This window comes from Oncorhynchus clarkii, unplaced genomic scaffold (genome assembly GCF_045791955.1).
Source record: "Oncorhynchus clarkii lewisi isolate Uvic-CL-2024 unplaced genomic scaffold, UVic_Ocla_1.0 unplaced_contig_10369_pilon_pilon, whole genome shotgun sequence".
Lineage (NCBI taxonomy): Eukaryota > Metazoa > Chordata > Actinopteri > Salmoniformes > Salmonidae > Oncorhynchus > Oncorhynchus clarkii.
In genome coordinates, this window is record NW_027261126.1 from 42,487 (window position 1) to 65,097 (window position 22,611).

Sequence of the window (22,611 nt, forward strand, 5' to 3'; positions counted from 1 at the left end):
TGTAGATCACAGTATCAATAGCAGTACTATATTTGTAGATCACAGTATTAATAGCAGTACTATATTTGTAGATCACAGTATCAATAGCAGTACTATATTTGTAGATCACAGTATTAATAGCAGTATTATCATTGTAGATCACAGTATTAATAGCAGTATTATCATTGTAGATCACAGTATTAATAGCAGTATTATCATTGTAGATCACAGTATTAATAGCAGTATTATCATTGTAGATCACAGTATTAATAGCAGTATTATCATTGTAGATCACAGTATCATCATACATGGAATGTAATTCTTAAAAGGGCAATCTGGGATTCAAAAAATGACAAAACATTCACACCACCACCTGTTGAATAAACAGCAGTCACCCCTCCACCTGTTGAATAAACAGCAGTCACCACATGTTGAATAAACATCAGTCACCCCACCACCTGTTGAAGAAACAGCAGTCACCCCACCACCTGTTGAAGAAACAGCAGTCACCCCTCCACCTGTTGAATAAACATCAGTCACCCCTCCACCTGTTGAATAAACAGCAGTCACCCCACCATCTGTTGAATAAACAGCAGTCACCCCTCCACCTGTTGAATAAACAGCAGTCACCCCTCCACCTGTTGAATAAACAGCAGTCACCCCTCCACCTGTTGAATAAACAGCAGTCACCCCTCCACCTGTTGAATAAACAGCAGTCACCCCACCACCTGTTGAATAAACAGCAGTCACCCCTCACCTGTTGAATAAACAGCAGTCACCACCTGTTGAATAAACAGCAGTCACCACCTGTTGAATAAACAGCAGTCACCCCTCCACCTGTTGAATAAACATCAGTCACCCCTCCACCTGTTGAATAAACATCAGTCACCCCACCACCTGTTGAATAAACAGCAGTCACCCCACCACCTGTTGAATAAACATCAGTTACCCCACCCCCTGTTGAATAAACAGCAGTCACCCCACCACCTGTTGAATAAACAGCAGTCACCCCACCACCTGTTGAATAAACAGCAGTCACCCCTCACCTGTTGAATAAACAGCAGTCACCCCTCCACCTGTTGAATAAACAGCAGTCACCACCTGTTGAATAAACAGCAGTCACCCCCTGTTGAATAAACAGCAGTCACCCCCTGTTGAATAAACAGCAGTCACCCCACCACCTGTTGAATAAACAGCAGTCACCACCTGTTGAATAAACAGCAGTCACCACCTGTTGAATAAACAGCAGTGGGGTGGGGCTGGAGAAATGTAACCACTCAAGAATCAATAGCTAGCTATACATCATTCATTTAAAAGTACAACATGTTACCTATCTCAAATTGACCCTTTCCACAACTTAAAAGGGAAACAGTAGCCATTGATGACAGACGATACACCAGTCTGCTCTACCTGTTCCAGGGATACAGAGTTGAGACAGCGCAGGGATCTGTTTGACGCCGGGCTGCGGTCTGTTGCCCGCTACTGTAGCCATGACAACCAGGCCTCGTCAGAGAGCAGGAGGATCCAGCGCCAGTGGCTGAGGCTCGACCCCTCAGACCGACGCTGCCAAGTGTGCCAACACCTCTGCTACCTCTCCATGGTGAGTCTTTACTGGGCCGGGAAGGTTGGGCACAAACATAGGCAGGGATTCAATCAAAGGCATGTTGTCGACAAGAACACTGTTTTTAATTTTTTTTTATTTATATAATTTTTGGTAATTTTACCCCTTTTTCTCCCCAATTTCGTGGTGTCCAATTATTAGTAATTACTATCTTGTCTCATCGCTACAACTCCCGTACGGGCTCGGGAGAGACGAAGGTTGAAAGTCATGCGTCCTCTGAAACACAACCCAACCAAGCCGCACTGCTTCTTAACACAGCGCGCATCCAACCCGGAAGCCAGCCGCACCAATGTGTCGGAGGAAACACAGTGTACTTGGCGACCTGGTTAGCATGCACTGCGCCCGGCCCGCCACAGGAGACGCTGGTGCGCGATGAGACAAGGATATCCCTACCGACCAAACCCTCCCTAACCCGGACGACGCTAGGCCGATTGTGCGTCTCCCCACGGACCTCCCGGTCGCAGCCGGCTGCGACAGAGCCTAGGCGCGAACCCAGAGTCTCTGGTGGCACAGACCACTGCGCCACCCGGGAGGCCCCAACAAGGCGCCTTCTAAAGGCCATTTCTCTGATGTTCGTGGAGATGGCATCAATGGTTAAGTCTGCAGATGGGGGCTCAATCGTAAATGTCCTGTAAAAAGACCGATCTTACTTTATTGTCCCTGAACGGAACATGTGTTTATTCTGTGTCCTGATGGCATGCTCCTCATGTCACTGCAGATGGTTCAGGAGGGTAAATGTGTTTATTCTATGTCCTGATGGCATGCCACTCATGTCACTGCAGATGGTTCAGGAGGGAAAATGTGTTTATTCTGTCCTGATGGCATGCTCCTCATGTCGCTGCAGATGGTTCAGGAGGGTAAATGTGTTTATTCTGTCCTGACGGCATGCTCCTCATGTCGCTGCAGATGGTTCAGGAGGGAAAATGTGTTTATTCTGTCCTGATGGCATGCTCCTCATGTCGCTGCAGATGGTTCAGGAGGGTAAATGTGTTTATTCTGTCCTGATGGCATGCTCCTCATGTCGCTGCAGATGGTTCAGGAGGGAAAATGTGTTTATTCTGTCCTGATGGCATGCTCCTCATGTCGCTGCAGATGGTTCAGGAGGGTAAATGTGTTTATTCTGTCCTGATGGCATGCTCCTCATGTCGCTGCAGATGGTTCAGGAGGGAAAATGTGTTTATTCTGTCCTGATGGCATGCTCCTCATGTCGCTGCAGATGGTTCAGGAGGGAAAATGTGTTTATTCTATGTCCTGATGGCATGCTCCTCATGTCGCTGCAGATGGTTCAGGAGGGAAAATGTGTTTATTCTGTCCTGATGGCATGCTCCTCATGTCGCTGCAGATGGTTCAGGAGGGAAATGTGTTTATTCTATGTCCTGATGGCATGCTCCTCATGTCGCTGCAGATGGTTCAGGAGGGAAATGTGTTTATTCTATGTCCTGATGGCATGCTCCTCATGTCGCTGCAGATGGTTCAGGAGGGAAATGTGTTTATTCTATGTCCTGATGGCATGCTCCTCATGTCGCTGCAGATGGTTCAGGAGGGTAAATGTGTTTATTCTGTCCTGATGGCATGCTCCTCATGTCGCTGCAGATGGTTCAGGAGGGTAAATGTGTTTATTCTGTCCTGATGGCATGCTCCTCATGTCGCTGCAGATGGTTCAGGAGAGAAAATGTGTTTATTCTGTCCTGATGGCATGCTCCTCATGTCGCTGCAGATGGTTCAGGAGGGTAAATGTGTTTATTCTGTCCTGATGGCATGCTCCTCATGTCGCTGCAGATGGTTCAGGAGGGAAAATGTGTTTATTCTGTCCTGATGGCATGCTCCTCATGTCGCTGCAGATGGTTCAGGAGGGAAAATGTGTTTATTCTGTCCTGATGGCATGCTCCTCATGTCGCTGCAGATGGTTCAGGAGGGTAAATGTGTTTATTCTTTGTCCTGATGGCATGCTCCTCATGTCGCTACAGATGGTTCAGGAGAGAAAATGTGTTTATTCTTTGTCCTGATGGCATGCTCCTCATGTCGCTGTAGGTGGTTCAGGAGAGTGAGAACGTGGTGTTCTGTCTGGAGTGTGTCCTGCTGTACGTACAGAAACACAAGTCCTGCCGAGGCCTCAAAATGATGTACCGTTACGACGAGGTACTACAGTACACTACACTACAGTACACTACACACTACTACAGTAAACTACACACTACTACAGTACACTACACTACACACTACTACAGTACACTACACTACAGTACACTACAGTACACTACACTACACTACTACACACATTACAGTAAACTACACTACAGTACACTACACACACTACTACAGTACACTACACACTACTACAGTACACTACACTACTACACACTACTACACACACTACACACTACTACAGTAAACTACACTACAGTACACTACACACTACTACAGTAAACTACACACTACTACAGTAAACTACACACTACTACAGTACACTACACTACACACTACTACAGTACACTACACTACTACACACATTACAGTAAACTACACTACAGTACACTACAGTACACTACACACACTACTACAGTACACTACACACTACTACAGTACACTACACTACTACACACTACTACACACACTACACACTACTACAGTACACTACACACACTACTACAGTACACTACACACTACTACAGTACACTACACTACTACACACTACTACACACACTACTACACACACTACACACTACTACAGTAAACTACACTACAGTACACTACAGTACACTACACACTACTACACACACTACACACTACTACAGTAAACTGCACTACACTACAGTAAACTAAACTACACTACAGTACACTACACACTACTACAGTACACTACACACTAATACAGTAAACTGCACTACACTACCGTAAACTAAACTACACTACTACACACACTACACACTACTACAGTAAACTACACACTACTACAGTACACTACAGTACACTACACACACTACTACAGTACACTACACACTACTACAGTACACTACAGTACACTACAGTACACTACACACACTACACACTACTACAGTAAACTACACTACAGTACACTACAGTACACTAAACTACACTACAGTACACTACACACTACTAAAGTACACTACACTACACTACACTACACACTACTACAGTAAACTACACTACAGTACACTACAGTACACTACACACTACTACAGTACACTACTACAGTAAACTGCACAATACTACAGTCAACTACACTACAGTACAGTACACTACAGTGCACTACACTACAGTACACTACACTACAGTACACTACACACTACTACAGTAAACTACACACTACTACAGTAAACTACACACTACTACAGTACACACTACTACAGTAAACTACACTACTACAGTACACTACCCTACACACTACTACACTACACACTATTACAGTACACTACACACTACAACAGTACACTACACACACTACACACTACTACAGTAAACTACACACTACCACAGTAAATTACTACAGTACACTACTACAGTAAACTACACACTACCACAGTAAACTACTACAGTACACTACTACAGTACACTACTTTAAATTCTTTCCAACATTTGATGTAACCTTATTTAACCAGGAGAGTGAAAATTCTCAGAACTTGAAAGCAGTTCAGTTCAACACCATCAATACATTCATAGTCCAGACCTCCATTATTAGGCAGTAGGAGGTCGTCAATTACTACACCCACTCTTCAATGTCAACCCACATTCTTCTTCTCCCGATTCCAATTTCTCTTCCTCTCAGGACCAAATCAACCATCTGGTGAGCAGGGTGTGTGGGAGAGTGCTGGAGAAGAGCGGCGCTATGAAGAGGAGAGGGACGAGAGGACTTCAGGGCCCCGGTGAGGCGTCCACCCCGGCCAAACGCAGCGCCCGAAACAGAACCTCCATCACTGTGTCCCTCACCCGCCTCCCCTCCTCCACCCTGCCCAAGACCGCCCTCAGCTCTAAATAACTCACATCATGGGCCGCGTTCCATTACTTCACATCCTTCCTTCCTGGGTTCTTTGAGGTAAACACAGATGTACAAGTGGTTAGGTTATTACCACCCAATTACTGTCACCAATCCAACCGATTCACATCTGTGATTACTTCAAAGGAAGGAAGGAAGGTAGGAAGGAAGGACTTCTGAAGTGTTCCAACAGGACCAGTGCTTCACTACGGTACATTTCTCTCTGCTCAGTGTGGAGAATGTGCTCCTTAAACCACGGCTTTTGCACTAGAGTAAAAAAAAAACATGTTTTTAAGAGGCATTAATGGCTGGGTTCAGTTCCGTATCGGAGGATCCGCTTAACAGCTCAATTGAAATTTGAAGGCAACGTTCCCGCGTATCTCAGCTCAATTGGAAATTAGCTTTAAAAAATGTTAGCGCGGATCTTCAGCCGTATGGATGGAAACCCAGCCCTTCGTCCAATACTGTATATTGTATCTAGATATCACAAAATCCTCCTAGCTACACCTACTGTTATTACCTACAGACTTCACTTCCCTGGTGCTACATCTTGGTGCTCAATTTATACTGTCATTGGTGTAGTAGTAGTAATAATAATGATCATTTCTCCTTTTGCTCAAAGCCATTGGACTGCATCCTGAACTGTGAACACGTTTGTAGAACTTGTTACCAATAAGTGGATTCTACACACAGTTTTGCGTTTAGACTCCAACCAGTAATAAGGCTCTTCAGGGGTTTGTAATACATGCATTACGATACAAAGATTTTTCCAGCGGAGCGCAAAAAGTGGGTTGTGTTTATTAGTGCTAAACGTAGCAAAACGTTTTTGCAAACAGAAAAAAAAAACAAGCGTTCCTTATTGGACATGTTCAGGTAGTCCCTCCTCGTTTTGGCCCTTTTGCCTTCCGTTTGGTTCCTAGTGAATACGACCCTGGCCTCAGTATTAAACAGGGCCCCTTCTCAGATCATTGGTGTAATAATTATTTAGAGAATTGGCCAAGAGTGGAACGGTAATAATGGGCTTCACACCGCTCATCTGACCATTTTGGTGTGAAACACTGTGCCTAAAAAAAAAAAAAAAAAATGCATACTAATCATTTTTAATCACTCCTGGTGCCGATAGTTTTTGTTTTGTGACCAAGTTATCCACTCTAGACCCTTACAGGCTCTTGATCTGCAACTCTTGGGTCTGCGGCACTGCGTTCCAAATGGCAGCCTATCCCCTATTTAGAGCACTAATTTTGACCCGAGCCCCAAGGGCACTATATAAGGAATAGGGTGCCATTTGGGAGAGTCACAGTCCAGGTGTTTTATCAAAGAACAAAAAGTGAAAACCACAACAGCATTGTACATATAAAACATTGTCAATGTCTAAAGATACATGTACCTGAGCCTTTTAAGGAATGGAATGCAGTGTTTTGGAGTAGGGGATTTATGAAGAAAAAGCCTTACCCCCCCCCCCCTCCACCACCACCAGTTACTTCATCTGTGGCCCCGTATACACTCAACGGTTGTGATACAAAAAACATCTAGAATTACACAAGTGTTGTGGAGACAGTGAAATGGTTGTGTAAACACTTTTTGTGCAGACAAAAAAAAATAATATATTGTATCACAACCCTTGTGTCAACTGTGTTGGACATTAGTTGTATGGGGCCAGGGTTGCCCTGGTAACACATATGGAGAAGTGCTGCATAGTTTGAATCCCCTCGTTTTTTACCTAAACTTTTGTTTTTACGAAAAGGGAAAATAAGTAGAAGAATAATAAAAATGCAAAAATCTACTATGTACAGAAGGAGTAACTCCTGTTGTTGCACTCCAGCCTCGCGACAAGAGTCCTTTAAAATCAGCTTGTTGAGACCCCTTACAAAAACAATCCATTTTAGAAGTTCACATATATACAGAGTTGGATGTTTTTTTTTAAAAAGCGTGCTTAATGTTTTGGTTGTTTTTTTTTTACAACAGGCTCATTACAGCCGACCGTCTCATTTCTTATCTCGGATTCTGTTTTCCTTCCATGCTGATTCAAGTTGGACAATGACCGATTTATTTTCTATTGTATTTGTTAGTACCCATTAAGGTTTGAATAAAAAGGTTTGACAGTGTCTATCCAAATGTGTTCTTCTCAGTGCCGTGTGTCTGTACCCTCCAAGCATCCTAACCCAAACATCTCTGTGTTTAAGAACCACCAAGCTATTCTAGTTATTGACTTCAAAGCGTTGGTTTAAACTCCCAGTGTAATGTCTGAAGAATGCAGTCCCTTGAACATTTTAAACAACTTTATTAGTATTTACTTAGATATAATTGGATACAAGGAAGGAAGCTACATTTCATTTATAAAAAACAGAAAAGAAAAAAGTTTTTTGGGGGGGGAAAAATGCAAAACGGACCCCCAGATCAGCGTCTAGGAGCTACCCTATACCCCCTAGAGCCGGTCTCACCCAGGGGGCAGCTCTGTGACGGCTCCTAAGAGGCCTGCGAGTCGCTGTCGTCAGAGTTCTTGAACGTCTCTGCCTCGGGCAACGACACCAGGGCTGTGTCGGCCTGCACTTCCTCCTCGTCTGGCAGTACCAGGGGCTGGTCTCCGTCTCCGCTGGCCTCGCTGCCCTCCCCCTCCTGGTACTCCCCCAGGCTGGTGTCCTGGCTGGTGTCCTGGCTGGCTGAGCCTGGCTCCGTGGAGGAGAAGGAAGACGGCTTGTTCCTCAGTTCCGCCTGTGTGGGCACCCGCAGGGAGATCTCAGAGGACAACGACTCAGGGTCTGGACCTGGGGGACAGGAGGGAGGGAGAGGGGATCAGTCCAACATCACGGCTCTGCCCATATATGGGATACAGGGTTACTTTTGGGACTCAACCACATGCTCCATCATGTGATTCTAGTGTGCTGCAGTGTATAATCTCTGTTTTGTTTGAACTCATGACAACACAACTCTGTTATCCCCAGGGTGACGCGCATGCATATGTACCAGTACACCTCCTGGACAGGACACTAGTCTTTCTCCTGTTTCTGTAGTGAGACAGCTTGATGTACCAGTACACCTCCTGGACAGGACACTAGTCTATCTCCTGTTTCCGTAGCGTGAAGCTACTCCCAATCCTTCAATTTCAGGGAGGACACTAACCACAAGGCCACTGAGTTGGTTATTCCCTACAGAGTGCACTGTGTTGATAACTACCTGAGGTGAGTGAGGAGGTCAGGCTGTCGTCTTCTCCTCCAGAGTTGAGAAAGACATCGAGGGCCTCGTGGTCCGACACGTCCATCAGGTCCATCTGTTCCAGAACGTCGACGTTTACCTCCATGGAAGACATGCTACCTATTGGCCCTGTGGAGCGACACACACAACCAGCGTCACTTCACACTGCAGCTGCACCACAGTCCCATCCTGCCTCCATTTCTCCATTTCTCACAAGGAACCCTGGAACCTTTCGGTTACTAGTCCAACGCTCTAACCACTAGGCTACCCTGCCGCCCCCTGCCGTATCAACAGAGGTAGTGTTCCAAATGGACCCCTATTTCCTAAAGGCCCGTAGTGCACTACTTCCCAGGGCCCGTAGTGCTATGGTCCAAAGCAGTGCACTATAAAAAGGGGAGCCACACAGTGTGTGTTCTGGGTTCCAGCTCACCTCTTCTGTCGGTGATCTGCAGGTAGCCAGTAGAGAGGTACTGATCCATGTCCTGTTGGAAAGCTTCTTCAAAGTACTTCTGCCTCTCCTTCAGCTTCCCCTGCTGGGCGTGCTCCATGTCCAGCACCTTCTGGGCGTGCTCAGAGTCCAGCTCGGCTGGGGGGGAAACAGGAAGTAGAGGACAGAGGTGGATAGAGGGTTGACTTGCTCTCACGGAAGCAGCCATTGAAAAGATAGTAGATGAGCTCTAGTACATTTTAATGGAGGTCAGTAATACCCTCTGGATAGACATAAGGACAAGCCACAGTCAAATGATGACGCCTCAATCATTCATTATTTAATGGAAACATGTTTCACAAATCTGCACTGTGAAGGTCACTGTGTAGGTCACTGTGTAGGTCACTGTGTAAGTCACTATAGAGTTACTGTATAGGTTACTGTGTAGGTCACTGTGTAGGTCACTGTATAAGTCACTATATAGTTACTGTAGGTCACTGTGTAGGTCACTGTATAGTTACTGTATAGGTTACTGTATGGTTACTGTATAAGTCACTATATAGTTACTGTAGGTCACTGTAGGTCACTGTACAGTTACTGAATATAAACAAGTCATTGTTTGGTATTCCTGTTAAGCTCCATGGGAAGTGGCAGCTTTTTGTCAGAGTTACCTCCGCTCTTTTCTAGTGCCCCCAAATCCATTGACCACATACATACAGGTTGGGACGCAACCTGTAGTTAGCCGTTTACATCAGATAAATGTCTTCTCACTATTACAATGATCAACATCATCCTATAGATATCATCAGATAAATGTCTTCTCACTATTATAATGATCAACATCATCCTACAGATATCATCAGATAAATGTCTTCTCACTATTATAATGATCAACATCATCCTACAGATATCATCAGATAAATGTCTTCTCACTATTATAATGATCAACATCATCCTACAGATATCAGATAAATGTCTTCTCACTATTATAATGATCAACATCATCCTATAGATATCATCAGATAAATGTCTTCTCACTATTACAATGATCAACATCATCCTATAGATATCATCAGATAAATGTCTTCTCACTATTATAATGATCAACATAATCCTACAGATATCATCAGATAAATGTCTTCTCACTATTACAATGATCAACATCATCCTACAGATATCATCAGATAAATGTCTTCTCACTATTATAATGATCAACATCATCCTACAGATATCAGATAAATAAATGTCTTCTCACTATTATAATGATCAACATCATCCTACAGATATCATCAGATAAATGTCTTCTCACTATTACAATGATCAACATCATCCTATAGATATCATCAGATAAATGTCTTCTCACTATTATAATGATCAACATCATCCTATAGATATCATCAGATAAATGTCTTCTCACTATTACAATGATCAACATCATCCTATAGATATCATCAGATAAATGTCTTCTCACTATTATAATGATCAACATAATCCTACAGATATCATCAGATAAATGTCTTCTCACTATTACAATGATCAACATCATCCTACAGATATCATCAGATAAATGTCTTCTCACTATTATAATGATCAACATCATCCTATAGATATCATCAGATAAATGTCTTCTCACTATTATAATGATCAACATCATCCTATAGATATCATTAGATACATGTCTTCTCACTATTATAATGATCAACATCATCCTACAGATATCATAAGATAATTAGTCCCAAGTTATTATTGAAAGACTTCCTCTGTAGCGGCAGAGAACAGAGCTCCTTATCTCTCTCGCACTGTCCTAACTGTAGGGGCTCTCTCCTCACAGGTCCCTGAGTCTGGCCAGAGACACTGTCCTTACTGTAGGGGCTCTCTCCTCACAGGTCCCTGAGTCTGGCCAGACACCATCCTTACTGTAGAGTCTCCTCACAGAGCCCTGAGTCTGGCCAGAGACACCATCCTTACTGTAGAGTCTCCTCACAGAGCCCTGAGTCACTACAGTACTACAGGATACCCCTACAGTACTACAGGATACCACTACAATACTACAGGACACTAACAAGATACCACTACAGCACTACAGGATACCCCTACAGTACTACAGGATACCACTACAATACTACAGGATACCACTACAATACTACAGGATACTAACAAGATACCACTACAGCACTACAGGATACTAACACGATACCACTACAATACTACAGGATACTATCAAGATACCACTACAATACTACAGGATACCGTTACAATACTACAGGATACTAACAAGATACCACTACAGCACTACAGGATACTAACACGATACCACTACAATACTACAGGATACTAACAAGATACCACTATACTACTACAGGATACCACTACAATACTACAGAATACCACTACAATACTACAGGATACCCCTACAGTACTACAGGATACCCCTACAGTACTACAGGATACCCCTACAGTACTACAGGATACTAACACGATACCACTACAATACTACAGGATACTAACAAGATACCCCTACAGTACTACAGGATACTAACACGATACCACTACAATACTACAGGATACTAACAAGATACCACTACAGTACTACAGGATACCACTACAGGATACTAACACGATACCACTACAATACTACAGGATACTAACAAGATACCACTTCAATACTACAGGATACTAACACGATACCACTACAATACTACAGGATACTAACAAGATACCACTACAGTACTACAGGATACCACTACAGGATACTAACACGATACCACTACAATACTACAGGATACTAACAAGATACCACTACAGGATACTAACACGATACCACTACAATACTACAGGATACTAACAAGATACCACTTCAATACTACAGGATACTAACACGATACCACTACAATACTACAGGATACTAACAAGATACCACTACAGTACTACAGGATACCACTACAGGATACTAACACGATACCACTACAATACTACAGGATACTAACAAGATACCACTACAGGATACTAACACGATACCACTACAATACTACAGGATACTAACAAGATACCACTTCAATACTACAGGATACTAACACGATACCACTACAATACTACAGGATACTAACAAGATACCACTACAGTACTACAGGATACCACTACAGGATACTAACACGATACCACTACAATACTACAGGATACTAACAAGATACCACTACAGGATACTAACACGATACCACTACAATACTACAGGATACTAACAAGATACCCCTACAGTACTACAGGATACTAACACGATACCACTACAATACTACAGGATACTAACAAGATACCACTACAGTACTACAGGATACTAACAAGATACCACTATACTACTACAGGATACTAACAAGATACCACTACAGTACTACAGGATAGTAACAACAGCAGAGGAACCCTTGACTTTGTCGTCACACTTGTATTTTCTTATAAGCACTAACTTTGCTGACAGCTACTTTATTGAGGAATGGTTTTAAATCAAATCAAACTTTATTTGTCACGTGCGCCGAATACAACAGGTGTAGTAGACCTTACAGTGCAATGCCGAATACAACAGGTGTAGTAGACCTTACAGTGAAATGCCGAATACAACAGGTGTAGTAGACCTTACAGTGAAATGCCGAATACAACAGGTGTAGTAGACCTTACAGTGAAATGCTGAATACAACAGGTGTAGTAGACCTTACAGTGAAATGCCGAATACAACAGGTGTAGTAGACCTTACAGTGAAATGCCGAATACAACAGGTGTAGTAGACCTTACAGTGAAATGCCGAATACAACAGGTGTAGTAGACCTTACAGTGAAATGCTGAATACAACAGGTGTAGTAGACCTTACAGTGAAATGCTGAATACAACAGGTGTAGTAGACCTTATAGTGAAATGCTGAATACAACAGGTGTAGTAGACCTTACAGTGAAATGCTGAATACAACAGGTGTAGTAGACCTTACAGGGAAATGCTGAATACAACAGGTGTAGTAGACCTTACAGTGAAATGCTGAATACAACAGGTGTAGTAGACCTTACAGTGAAATGCTGAATACAACAGGTGTAGTAGACCTTATAGTGAAATGCTGAATACAACAGGTGTAGTAGACCTTATAGTGAAATGCTGAATACAACAGGTGTAGTAGACCTTACAGTGAAATGCTGAATACAACAGGTGTAGTAGACCTTACAGGGAAATGCTGAATACAACAGGTGTAGGTAGACCTTACAGTGAAATGCTGAATACAACAGGTGTAGTAGACCTTACAGTGAAATACTGAATACAACAGGTGTAGTAGACCTTACAGTGAAATGCTGAATACAACAGGTGTAGGTAGACCTTACAGTGAAATGCTGAATACAACAGGTAGACCTTACAGTGAAATGCTGAATACAACAGGTGTAGGTAGACCTTACAGTGAAATGCTGAATACAACAGGTGTAGTAGACCTTACAGTGAAATGCTGAATACAACAGGTGTAGTAGACCTTACAGTGAAATGCTGAATACAACAGGTGTAGTAGACCTTACAGTGAAATGCTGAATACAACAGGTGTAGTAGACCTTACAGTGAAATGCTGAATACAACAGGTGTAGTAGACCTTACAGTGAAATGCTGAATACAACAGGTGTAGTAGACCTTATAGTGAAATGCTGAATACAACAGGTGTAGTAGACCTTACAGGGAAATGCTGAATACAACAGGTGTAGTAGACCTTACAGGGAAATGCTGAATACAACAGGTGTAGTAGACCTTACAGTGAAATGCTGAATACAACAGGTGTAGTAGACCTTACAGTGAAATGCTGAATACAACAGGTGTAGTAGACCTTACAGTGAAATGCTGAATACAACAGGTGTAGTAGACCTTATAGTGAAATGCTGAATACAACAGGTGTAGTAGACCTTACAGTGAAATGCTGAATACAACAGGTGTAGTAGACCTTACAGTGAAATGCTGAATACAACAGGTGTAGTAGACCTTACAGTGAAATGCTGAATACAACAGGTGTAGTAGACCTTACAGTGAAATGCCGAATACAACAGGTGTAGTAGACCTTACAGTGAAATGCCGAATACAACAGGTGTAGTAGACCTTACAGTGAAATGCTGAATACAACAGGTGTAGTAGACCTTACAGTGAAATGCTGAATACAACAGGTGTAGTAGACCTTATAGTGAAATGCTGAATACAACAGGTGTAGTAGACCTTACAGTGAAATGCTGAATACAACAGGTGTAGTAGACCTTACAGGGAAATGCTGAATACAACAGGTGTAGTAGACCTTACAGTGAAATGCTGAATACAACAGGTGTAGTAGACCTTACAGTGAAATGCTGAATACAACAGGTGTAGTAGACCTTATAGTGAAATGCTGAATACAACAGGTGTAGTAGACCTTATAGTGAAATGCTGAATACAACAGGTGTAGTAGACCTTACAGTGAAATGCTGAATACAACAGGTGTAGTAGACCTTACAGGGAAATGCTGAATACAACAGGTGTAGGTAGACCTTACAGTGAAATGCTGAATACAACAGGTGTAGTAGACCTTACAGTGAAATACTGAATACAACAGGTGTAGTAGACCTTACAGTGAAATGCTGAATACAACAGGTGTAGGTAGACCTTACAGTGAAATGCTGAATACAACAGGTAGACCTTACAGTGAAATGCTGAATACAACAGGTGTAGGTAGACCTTACAGTGAAATGCTGAATACAACAGGTGTAGTAGACCTTACAGTGAAATGCTGAATACAACAGGTGTAGTAGACCTTACAGTGAAATGCTGAATACAACAGGTGTAGTAGACCTTACAGTGAAATGCTGAATACAACAGGTGTAGTAGACCTTACAGTGAAATGCTGAATACAACAGGTGTAGTAGACCTTACAGTGAAATGCTGAATACAACAGGTGTAGTAGACCTTATAGTGAAATGCTGAATACAAAAGGGGTAGTAGATCTTACAGGGAAATGCTGAATACAACAGGTGTAGTAGACCTTACAGGGAAATGCTGAATACAACAGGTGTAGTAGACCTTACAGTGAAATGCTGAATACAACAGGTGTAGTAGACCTTACAGTGAAATGCTGAATACAACAGGTGTAGTAGACCTTATAGTGAAATGCTGAATACAACAGGTGTAGTAGACCTTATAGTGAAATGCTGAATACAACAGGTGTAGTAGACCTTACAGTGAAATGCTGAATACAACAGGTGTAGTAGACCTTACAGTGAAATGCTGAATACAACAGGTGTAGTAGACCTTACAGTGAAATGCTGAATACAACAGGTGTAGTAGACCTTACAGTGAAATGCTGAATACAACAGGTGTAGTAGACCTTATAGTGAAATGCTGAATACAACAGGTGTAGTAGACCTTACAGTGAAATGCTGAATACAACAGGTGTAGTAGACCTTACAGTGAAATGCTGAATACAACAGGTGTAGTAGACCTTACAGTGAAATGCTGAATACAACAGGTGTAGTAGACCTTATAGTGAAATGCTGAATACAACAGGTGTAGTAGACCTTACAGTGAAATACTGAATACAACAGGTGTAGTAGACCTTACAGTGAAATGCTGAATACAACAGGTGTAGTAGACCTTACAGTGAAATGCTGAATACAACAGGTGTAGTAGACCTTACAGTGAAATGCTGAATACAACAGGTGTAGTAGACCTTACAGGGAAATTATTACTTACAGGCTCTAACCAACAGTGCAAAAAAGGTATTAGGTGAACAATAGGTAAGTAAAGAAATAAAACAACAGTAAAAAGACAGGCTATATACAGTAGAGAGGCTCTATACAGTAGAGAGGCTCTATACAGTAGAGAGGCTCTATACAGTAGAGAGGCTCTATACAGTAGAGAGGCTCTATACAGTAGACAGGCTATATACAGTAGACAGGCTCTATACAGTAGAGAGGCTATAATAGTAGTGAGGCTATATACAGTAGAGAGGCTACATACAGTAGAGGCTCTATACAGTAGAGAGGCTCTATACAGTAGAGAGGCTATATACAGTAGACAGGCTCTATACAGTAGAGAGGCTCTATACAGTAGAGAGGCTCTATACAGTAGAGAGGCTATATACAGTAGAGAGGCTCTATACAGTAGAGAGGCTCTATACAGTAGAGAGGCTATATACAGTAGAGAGGCTATATACAGTAGAGAGGCTATATACAGTAGAGAGGCTATATACAGTAGCGAGGCTATAAAAGTAGTGAGGCTATAACCAGTAGCGAGGCTATAAAAGTAGCGAGGCTACATACAGACTTACTGTGACTGAGATACATGGCTGTTTCACCTAGTTACCTTAAGATGAAAATCACTCTGGATAAGAGCACCTGCTAAATGACTAACATGTAAATTGATATCACCCACATTGTAGGCTAATTATTTACCTGCCTGCCCAAGTGTGTCTCCTCCAGATCAGAAAACAACCGGACGGTTCTGTTATGTGAAGCTAGACATGTATCTAGACTATAGTCCCAGTAAGCTCTAGTCCCCACTGTGAGCCATGCCTCTCTCGGTCTTAAAGACAGGAAGCACCTACCCACTTCTCAGAACAGCAGGAAGTGGTTATGTTACTTTTATGGAACCATAGGAGTGTCTGTGTTACGGCTAGAGGTGCTACATCCTTTTAAAAAGACGCATATTGTTGCAGTGAATCTTTTGTCCTAGATCAAGCTCTACTCATCATCAGCTGCCTTTACAAGAACTGACATCCGTGTGGAGTCAAGTAACAGCAGATTGAGGAACTAAGTATCTTCTTTGTTTTCTGACAAAAGTTCATCCCAGATAAGATAATAAGAATTTCAACCCTGAATCATTGGATTCTCACAAATCCTTGAAATGCCCGCCAAGGTGCCAATACAGGCTCAGGATTTCCAGGTAGGTAATTTCTCCTTGTCAGAATCTACCAAAGCATTTGAACACAGTCAGTCAGTGTCACCCCTGTGGTAAAGGGGTGTTGTTGTCAGTGGGCTGGATGTGTCAACTCGACTAGTCCCAGGTGGGCAGGAAGTCAAGCCAGCTGTCACCAGGCAGGGCCCCACAATAACTGTCTGTCCCCCAAACGGCTCCCTATTCCCTTCATAGTGCACTACTTTTGGACCAGGGCCCATAGGAAATACACAGACTAGGGTGCCATTTCTAGGGAACACTAGGCTTCCATCTGGGAAGCTACCTGTGATCAGAGACATGCATTCTGGTCTTCCACATGGTGAACAGCAGCTCAACAGAACCAGCCTCTGATTCACTAGAAATACCACTCTCCTTTTATCACGTTGCAACACCACAACTCTTCATCCACAATACATCTACATGACGGCCTCCCACAGGTAACGTGGTGTCCTCCCATAGGTAACATCCCATAGGTAACATTATGGCCTTCCATAGGTAACATCCCATAGGTAACATTATGGCCTCTCATAGGTAACATCCCATAGGTGACATTATGGCCTTCCATAGGTAACATCCCATAGGTGGCATTATGGCCTCTCATAGGTAACATCTCATAGGTAACATCCATTAGGTGGCATTATGGCCTTCCATAGGGAACATCCCATAGGTAACGTGATGTCCTCCCATAGGTAACATCCCATAGGTAACATTATGGCCTTCCATAGGTAACATCCCATAGTTAACATTATGGCCTCTCATAGGTAACATCCCATAGGTGACATTATGGCCTTCCATAGGTAACATCCCATAGGTGGCATTATGGCCTTCCATAGGTAACATCCCATAGGTGACATTATGGCCTTCCATAGGTAACATCCCATAGGTAACATTATGGCCTTCCATAGGTAACATCCCATAGTTAACATTATGGCCTCTCATAGATAACATCCCATAGGTAACATTATGGCCTCTCATTAGGGAACATCCCATAGGTAACATTATGGCCTTCCATAGGGAACATCCCATAGGTAACATCTCATAGGTAACATCCCATAGGTAACATTATGGCCTTCCATAGGTAACATCCCATAGGTAACATTATGGCCTTCCATAGGTAACATCCCATAGGTAACATTATGGCCTTCCATAGGTAACATCTCATAGGTAACATCTCATAGGTAACATCCCATAGGTAACATTATGGCCTTCCATAGGGAACATCCCATAGGTAACATTATGGCCTTCCATAGGTAACATCCCATAGGTAACATTATGGCCTTCCATAGGTAACATCCCATAGGTAACATTATGGCCTTCCATAGGTAACATCCCATAGGTAACATTATGGCCTCTCATTAGGTAACATCCCATAGGTAACATTATGGCCTCTCATTAGGTAACATTATGCAAAGTTGCTTGACAAATGGTTAACCAGTTGCATTTATTTATGCATGCTGCAACAACTGAGGAATGTATTTTTAGATGTGACCCACAAGCTGGAGCTGTGACCCGTGACGTTCTCTTGTTTCTCATAGTGGAAGTCAAATGGCTTTCTGAGAGAGAGAATGATGTCAATGGCTTTCTGACAGAGAGAATGATGTCAATGGCTTTCTGACAGAGAGAATGATGTCAATGGCTTTCTGACAGAGAGAATGATGTCAATGGCTTTCTGACAGAGAGAATGATGTCAATGGCTTTCTGAGAGAGAGAATGATGTCAATGGCTTTCTGACAGAGAGAATGATGTCAATGGCTTTCTGACAGAGAGAATGATGTCAATGGCTTTCTGACAGAGAGAATGATGTCAATGGCTTTCTGACAGAGAGAATGATGTCAATGGCTTTCTGACAGAGAGAATGATGTCAATGGCTTTCTGAGAGAGAGAATGATGTCAATGGCTTTCTGACAGAGAGAATGATGTCAATGGCTTTCTGACAGAGAGAATGATGTCAATGGCTTTCTGACAGAGAGAATGATGTCAATGGCTTTCTGACAGAGAGAATGATGTCAATGGCTTTCTGACAGAGAGAATGATGTCAATGGCTTTCTGACAGAGAGAATGATGTCAATGGCTTTCTGAGAGAAATAATGATGTCAATGGCTTTCTGACAGAGAGAATGATGTCAATGGCTTTCTGACAGAGAGAATGATGTCAATGGCTTTCTGAGAGAAATAATGATGTCAATGGCTTTCTGAGAGAGAGAAGGGATGTCAATGGGTTTCTAAAATAATGTCAATGGCTTTCTGAGAGAGAGAAGGGGTGTTAAAATATATATCAGACAGTGGAAGAGATTCCCCATAGTGCAATACTTTTGATCAGAGCCTAAATCCCCCAGCAGGATAAATATATAATGATGAGCCCTCTAACCTCTCTATTGACCCCCAGGGAAGGAGAGACACAGCATTCTATTACTGCTCCTAATTCCATTGTTATAAACATTCTATTACTGCTCCTAATTCCACTGTTATAAACATTCTATTACAGCTCCTAATTCCACTGTCATAAACATTCTATTACTGCTCCTAATTCCATTGTTATAAACATTCTATTACTGCTCCTAATTCCACTGTTATAAACATTCTATTACTGCTCCTAATTCCACTGTTATAAACATTCTATTACTGCTCCTAATTCCACTGTTATAAACATTCTATTACTGCTCCTAATTCCACTGTTATAAACATTCTATTACTGCTCCTAATTCCACTGTCATAAACATTCTATTACTGCTCCTAATTCCACTGTCATAAACATTCTATTACTGCTCCTAATTCCACTGTTATAAACATTCTCCAAGTCATGCGTCACCACTATAAATAGGAACCAAGATGAAATGTTCAGAGAAATGTAATTATATTTAATACCAAGATATTTTAGGGGGGTTTCAGAGAGCAACCAGTGGTGACATTCTGTAAAGCCTAGTGAATTCAGTCATATACCCTCAACTGATAGACTTGTGGAGAGTGAAAAAAAAGGTCAGAGACCCCTACAGTGCATTACATTCCTATATATTATCAAAGCAGTGCTCAGCAACCGGTCGATCGCCATCTTCAAGGCATTTCTAGCGGATCACCAAACATTTCAGTAGAAAAGCCAAAGGCATAAAGGCTTGAGTTCCTTTTTGTTTTCTTCGTGTTGTGCTGTTGGCGGTCGGTGCACTTGATGTACCAGGTAGGCAAAGTGTTCCCAGTTTGAACCATTTCATTTGTCTGAAAAGACAAACTTCCCCAACCCGGCGGACTCTTGAGATCGGTGGCTAAATCGACGGTGCCTACTGCGCTGGCCAATCGGATAGTTCAAATCACCGTGCCTCCCTACAGCTTCCACGACCCAGGCACAGTTTGATACTCGAGGAAATGAAAGAGAGAGCAGGGACCGTGAGAGGCAGACCCTCTGCTGCTCGCTCTCCCTCCGCTGAGACTAATACCGTGTTCAAAACAACTGGGAACTTGGAAATGTCTGACTTCAGTACATTCAAGACAACTGGGAACTCTAGGGGAATTATTTTTTTTTAAAAGGTCATCCAACTCGGAAACTCTGGCATCTTTCTAGAGCTCAGACTTACCGACCTGATGTTCACGGACGTCATCATTTGATCTCGTTTTTTCAGAGTTCCCAGTTGTCTTGAAAGCACCATGACCATCAGATGCATGTACCATCAGTCCAGTAAAACACAATTGTCTCAATTTAGGCTCAGTATGTTCTACACCAACTGATGTATTGTTATTAAAGCTTAAGTTTCAAAATATAATATGGTCTGAGAGGAACAATATTGGCAGGCCAGGCATATAGCCAATATATGATGTGATAACGTTTCAGGCCTACTGCACAAACCTCATTCCTAGCGAACTGGTTTAATTAGGTTAATGATAACTTTGACTGCGGTTTTGACCACTGTTCTAAAGGGTCTGTCTGAGCCATAGATGTAAAGCTATTATATTAGCTATGATCTGAGAGGGGGAGGCAGAGCACTGGCCCCAGCCTCAGCTCTCATGTTAGGTTGCTGTATACTACTCATCCCATCTACACCATGTGGGCTGCCAAGCTAGGCTACTGTGGGCTGCCAAGCTAGGCTACTGTGGGCTGCCAAGCTAGGCTACTGTGGGCTGCCAAGCTAGGCTACTGTGGGCTGCCAAGTTAGGCTACTGTGGGCTGCCAAGTTAGGCTACTGTGGGCTGCCAAGTTAGGCTACTGTGGGCTGCCAAGTTAGGCTACTGTGGGCTGCCAAGTTAGGCTACTGTGGGCTGCCAAGTTAGGCTACTGTGGGCTGCCAAGTTAGGCTACTGTGGGCTGCCAAGTTAGGCTACTGTGGGCTGCCAAGTTAGGCTACTGTGGGCTGCCAAGTTAGGCTACTGTGGGCTGCCAAGTTAGGCTACTGTGGGCTGCCAAGTTAGGCTACTGTGGGCTGCCAAGCTAGGCTACTGTGGGCTGCCAAGCTAGGCTACTGTGGGCTGCCAAGTTAGGCTACTGTGGGCTGCCAAGCTAGGCTACTGTGGGCTGCCAAGTTAGGCTACTGTGGGCTGCCAAGTTAGGCTACTGTGGGCTGCCAAGTTAGGCTACTGTGGGCTGCCAAGCTAGGCTACTGTGGGCTGCCAAGTTAGGCTACTGTGGGCTGCCAAGTTAGGCTACTGTGGGCTGCCAAGTTAGGCTACTTTGGGCTGCCAAGTTAGGCTACTGTGGGCTGCCAAGTTAGGCTACTGTGGGCTGCCAAGTTAGGCTACTGTGGGCTGCCAAGTTAGGCTACTGTGGGCTGCCAAGTTAGGCTACTGTGGGCTGCCAAGTTAGGCTACTGTGGGCTGCCAAGTTAGGCTACTGTGGGCTGCCAAGTTAGGCTACTGTGGGCTGCCAAGTTAGGCTACTGTGGGCTGCCAAGTTAGGCTACTGTGGGCTGCCAAGTTAGGCTACTGTGGGCTGCCAAGTTAGGCTACTGTGGGCTGCCAAGTTAGGCTACTGTGGGCTGCCAAGTTAGGCTACTGTGGGCTGCCAAGTTAGGCTACTGTGGGCTGCCAAGTTAGGCTACTGTGGGCTGCCAAGTTAGGCTACTGTGGGCTGCCAAGTTAGGCTACTGTGGGCTGCCAAGTTAGGCTACTGTGGGCTGCCAAGTTAGGCTACTGTGGGCTGCCAAGTTAGGCTACTGTGGGCTGCCAAGTTAGGCTACTGTGGGCTGCCAAGTTAGGCTACTGTGGGCTGCCAAGTTAGGCTACTGTGGGCTGCCAAGTTAGGCTACTGTGGGCTGCCAAGTTAGGCTACTGTGGGCTGCCAAGTTAGGCTACTGTGGGCTGCCAAGTTAGGCTACTGTGGGCTGCCAAGTTAGGCTACTGTGGGCTGCCAAGTTAGGCTACTGTGGGCTGCCAAGTTAGGCTACTGTGGGCTGCCAAGTTAGGCTACTGTGGGCTGCCAAGTTAGGCTACTGTGGGCTGCCAAGTTAGGCTACTGTGGGCTGCCAAGTTAGGCTACTGTGGGCTGCCAAGTTAG

The 22,611-nt window shown here is 43.4% G+C and overlaps 2 protein-coding genes across 3 annotated transcripts in view; one reads left to right on the forward strand and one right to left on the reverse strand.

Annotated features, from left to right (window-relative positions):
* The window catches only part of LOC139404976 (protein Jumonji-like), a 38,165-nt gene extending 31,540 nt beyond the window's left edge, over window positions 1-6,625 (forward strand). For both annotated transcript variants that reach the window (XM_071147537.1, XM_071147539.1), the window contains exons 13-15: window positions 1,399-1,579; window positions 3,632-3,739; window positions 5,388-6,625. In XM_071147537.1, coding sequence (XP_071003638.1) covers window positions 1,399-1,579; window positions 3,632-3,739; window positions 5,388-5,597 — 499 coding nt within the window. In that variant the 3' untranslated portion in view covers window positions 5,598-6,625. The remainder of the gene's footprint in view (window positions 1-1,398; window positions 1,580-3,631; window positions 3,740-5,387) is intronic.
* Window positions 6,626-7,858: 1,233 nt separating this feature from the next.
* Window positions 7,859-22,611, reverse strand: part of LOC139404978 (dysbindin-A-like) — a 54,358-nt gene continuing 39,605 nt past the window's right edge. Inside the window, exons 8-10 of the mRNA XM_071147542.1 lie at window positions 9,217-9,372; window positions 8,769-8,915; window positions 7,859-8,359 (exon numbers count right to left, since the gene is read on the reverse strand). Of these exons, the coding sequence (XP_071003643.1) occupies window positions 8,061-8,359; window positions 8,769-8,915; window positions 9,217-9,372 (602 nt within the window). The 3' untranslated portion in view covers window positions 7,859-8,060. The remainder of the gene's footprint in view (window positions 8,360-8,768; window positions 8,916-9,216; window positions 9,373-22,611) is intronic.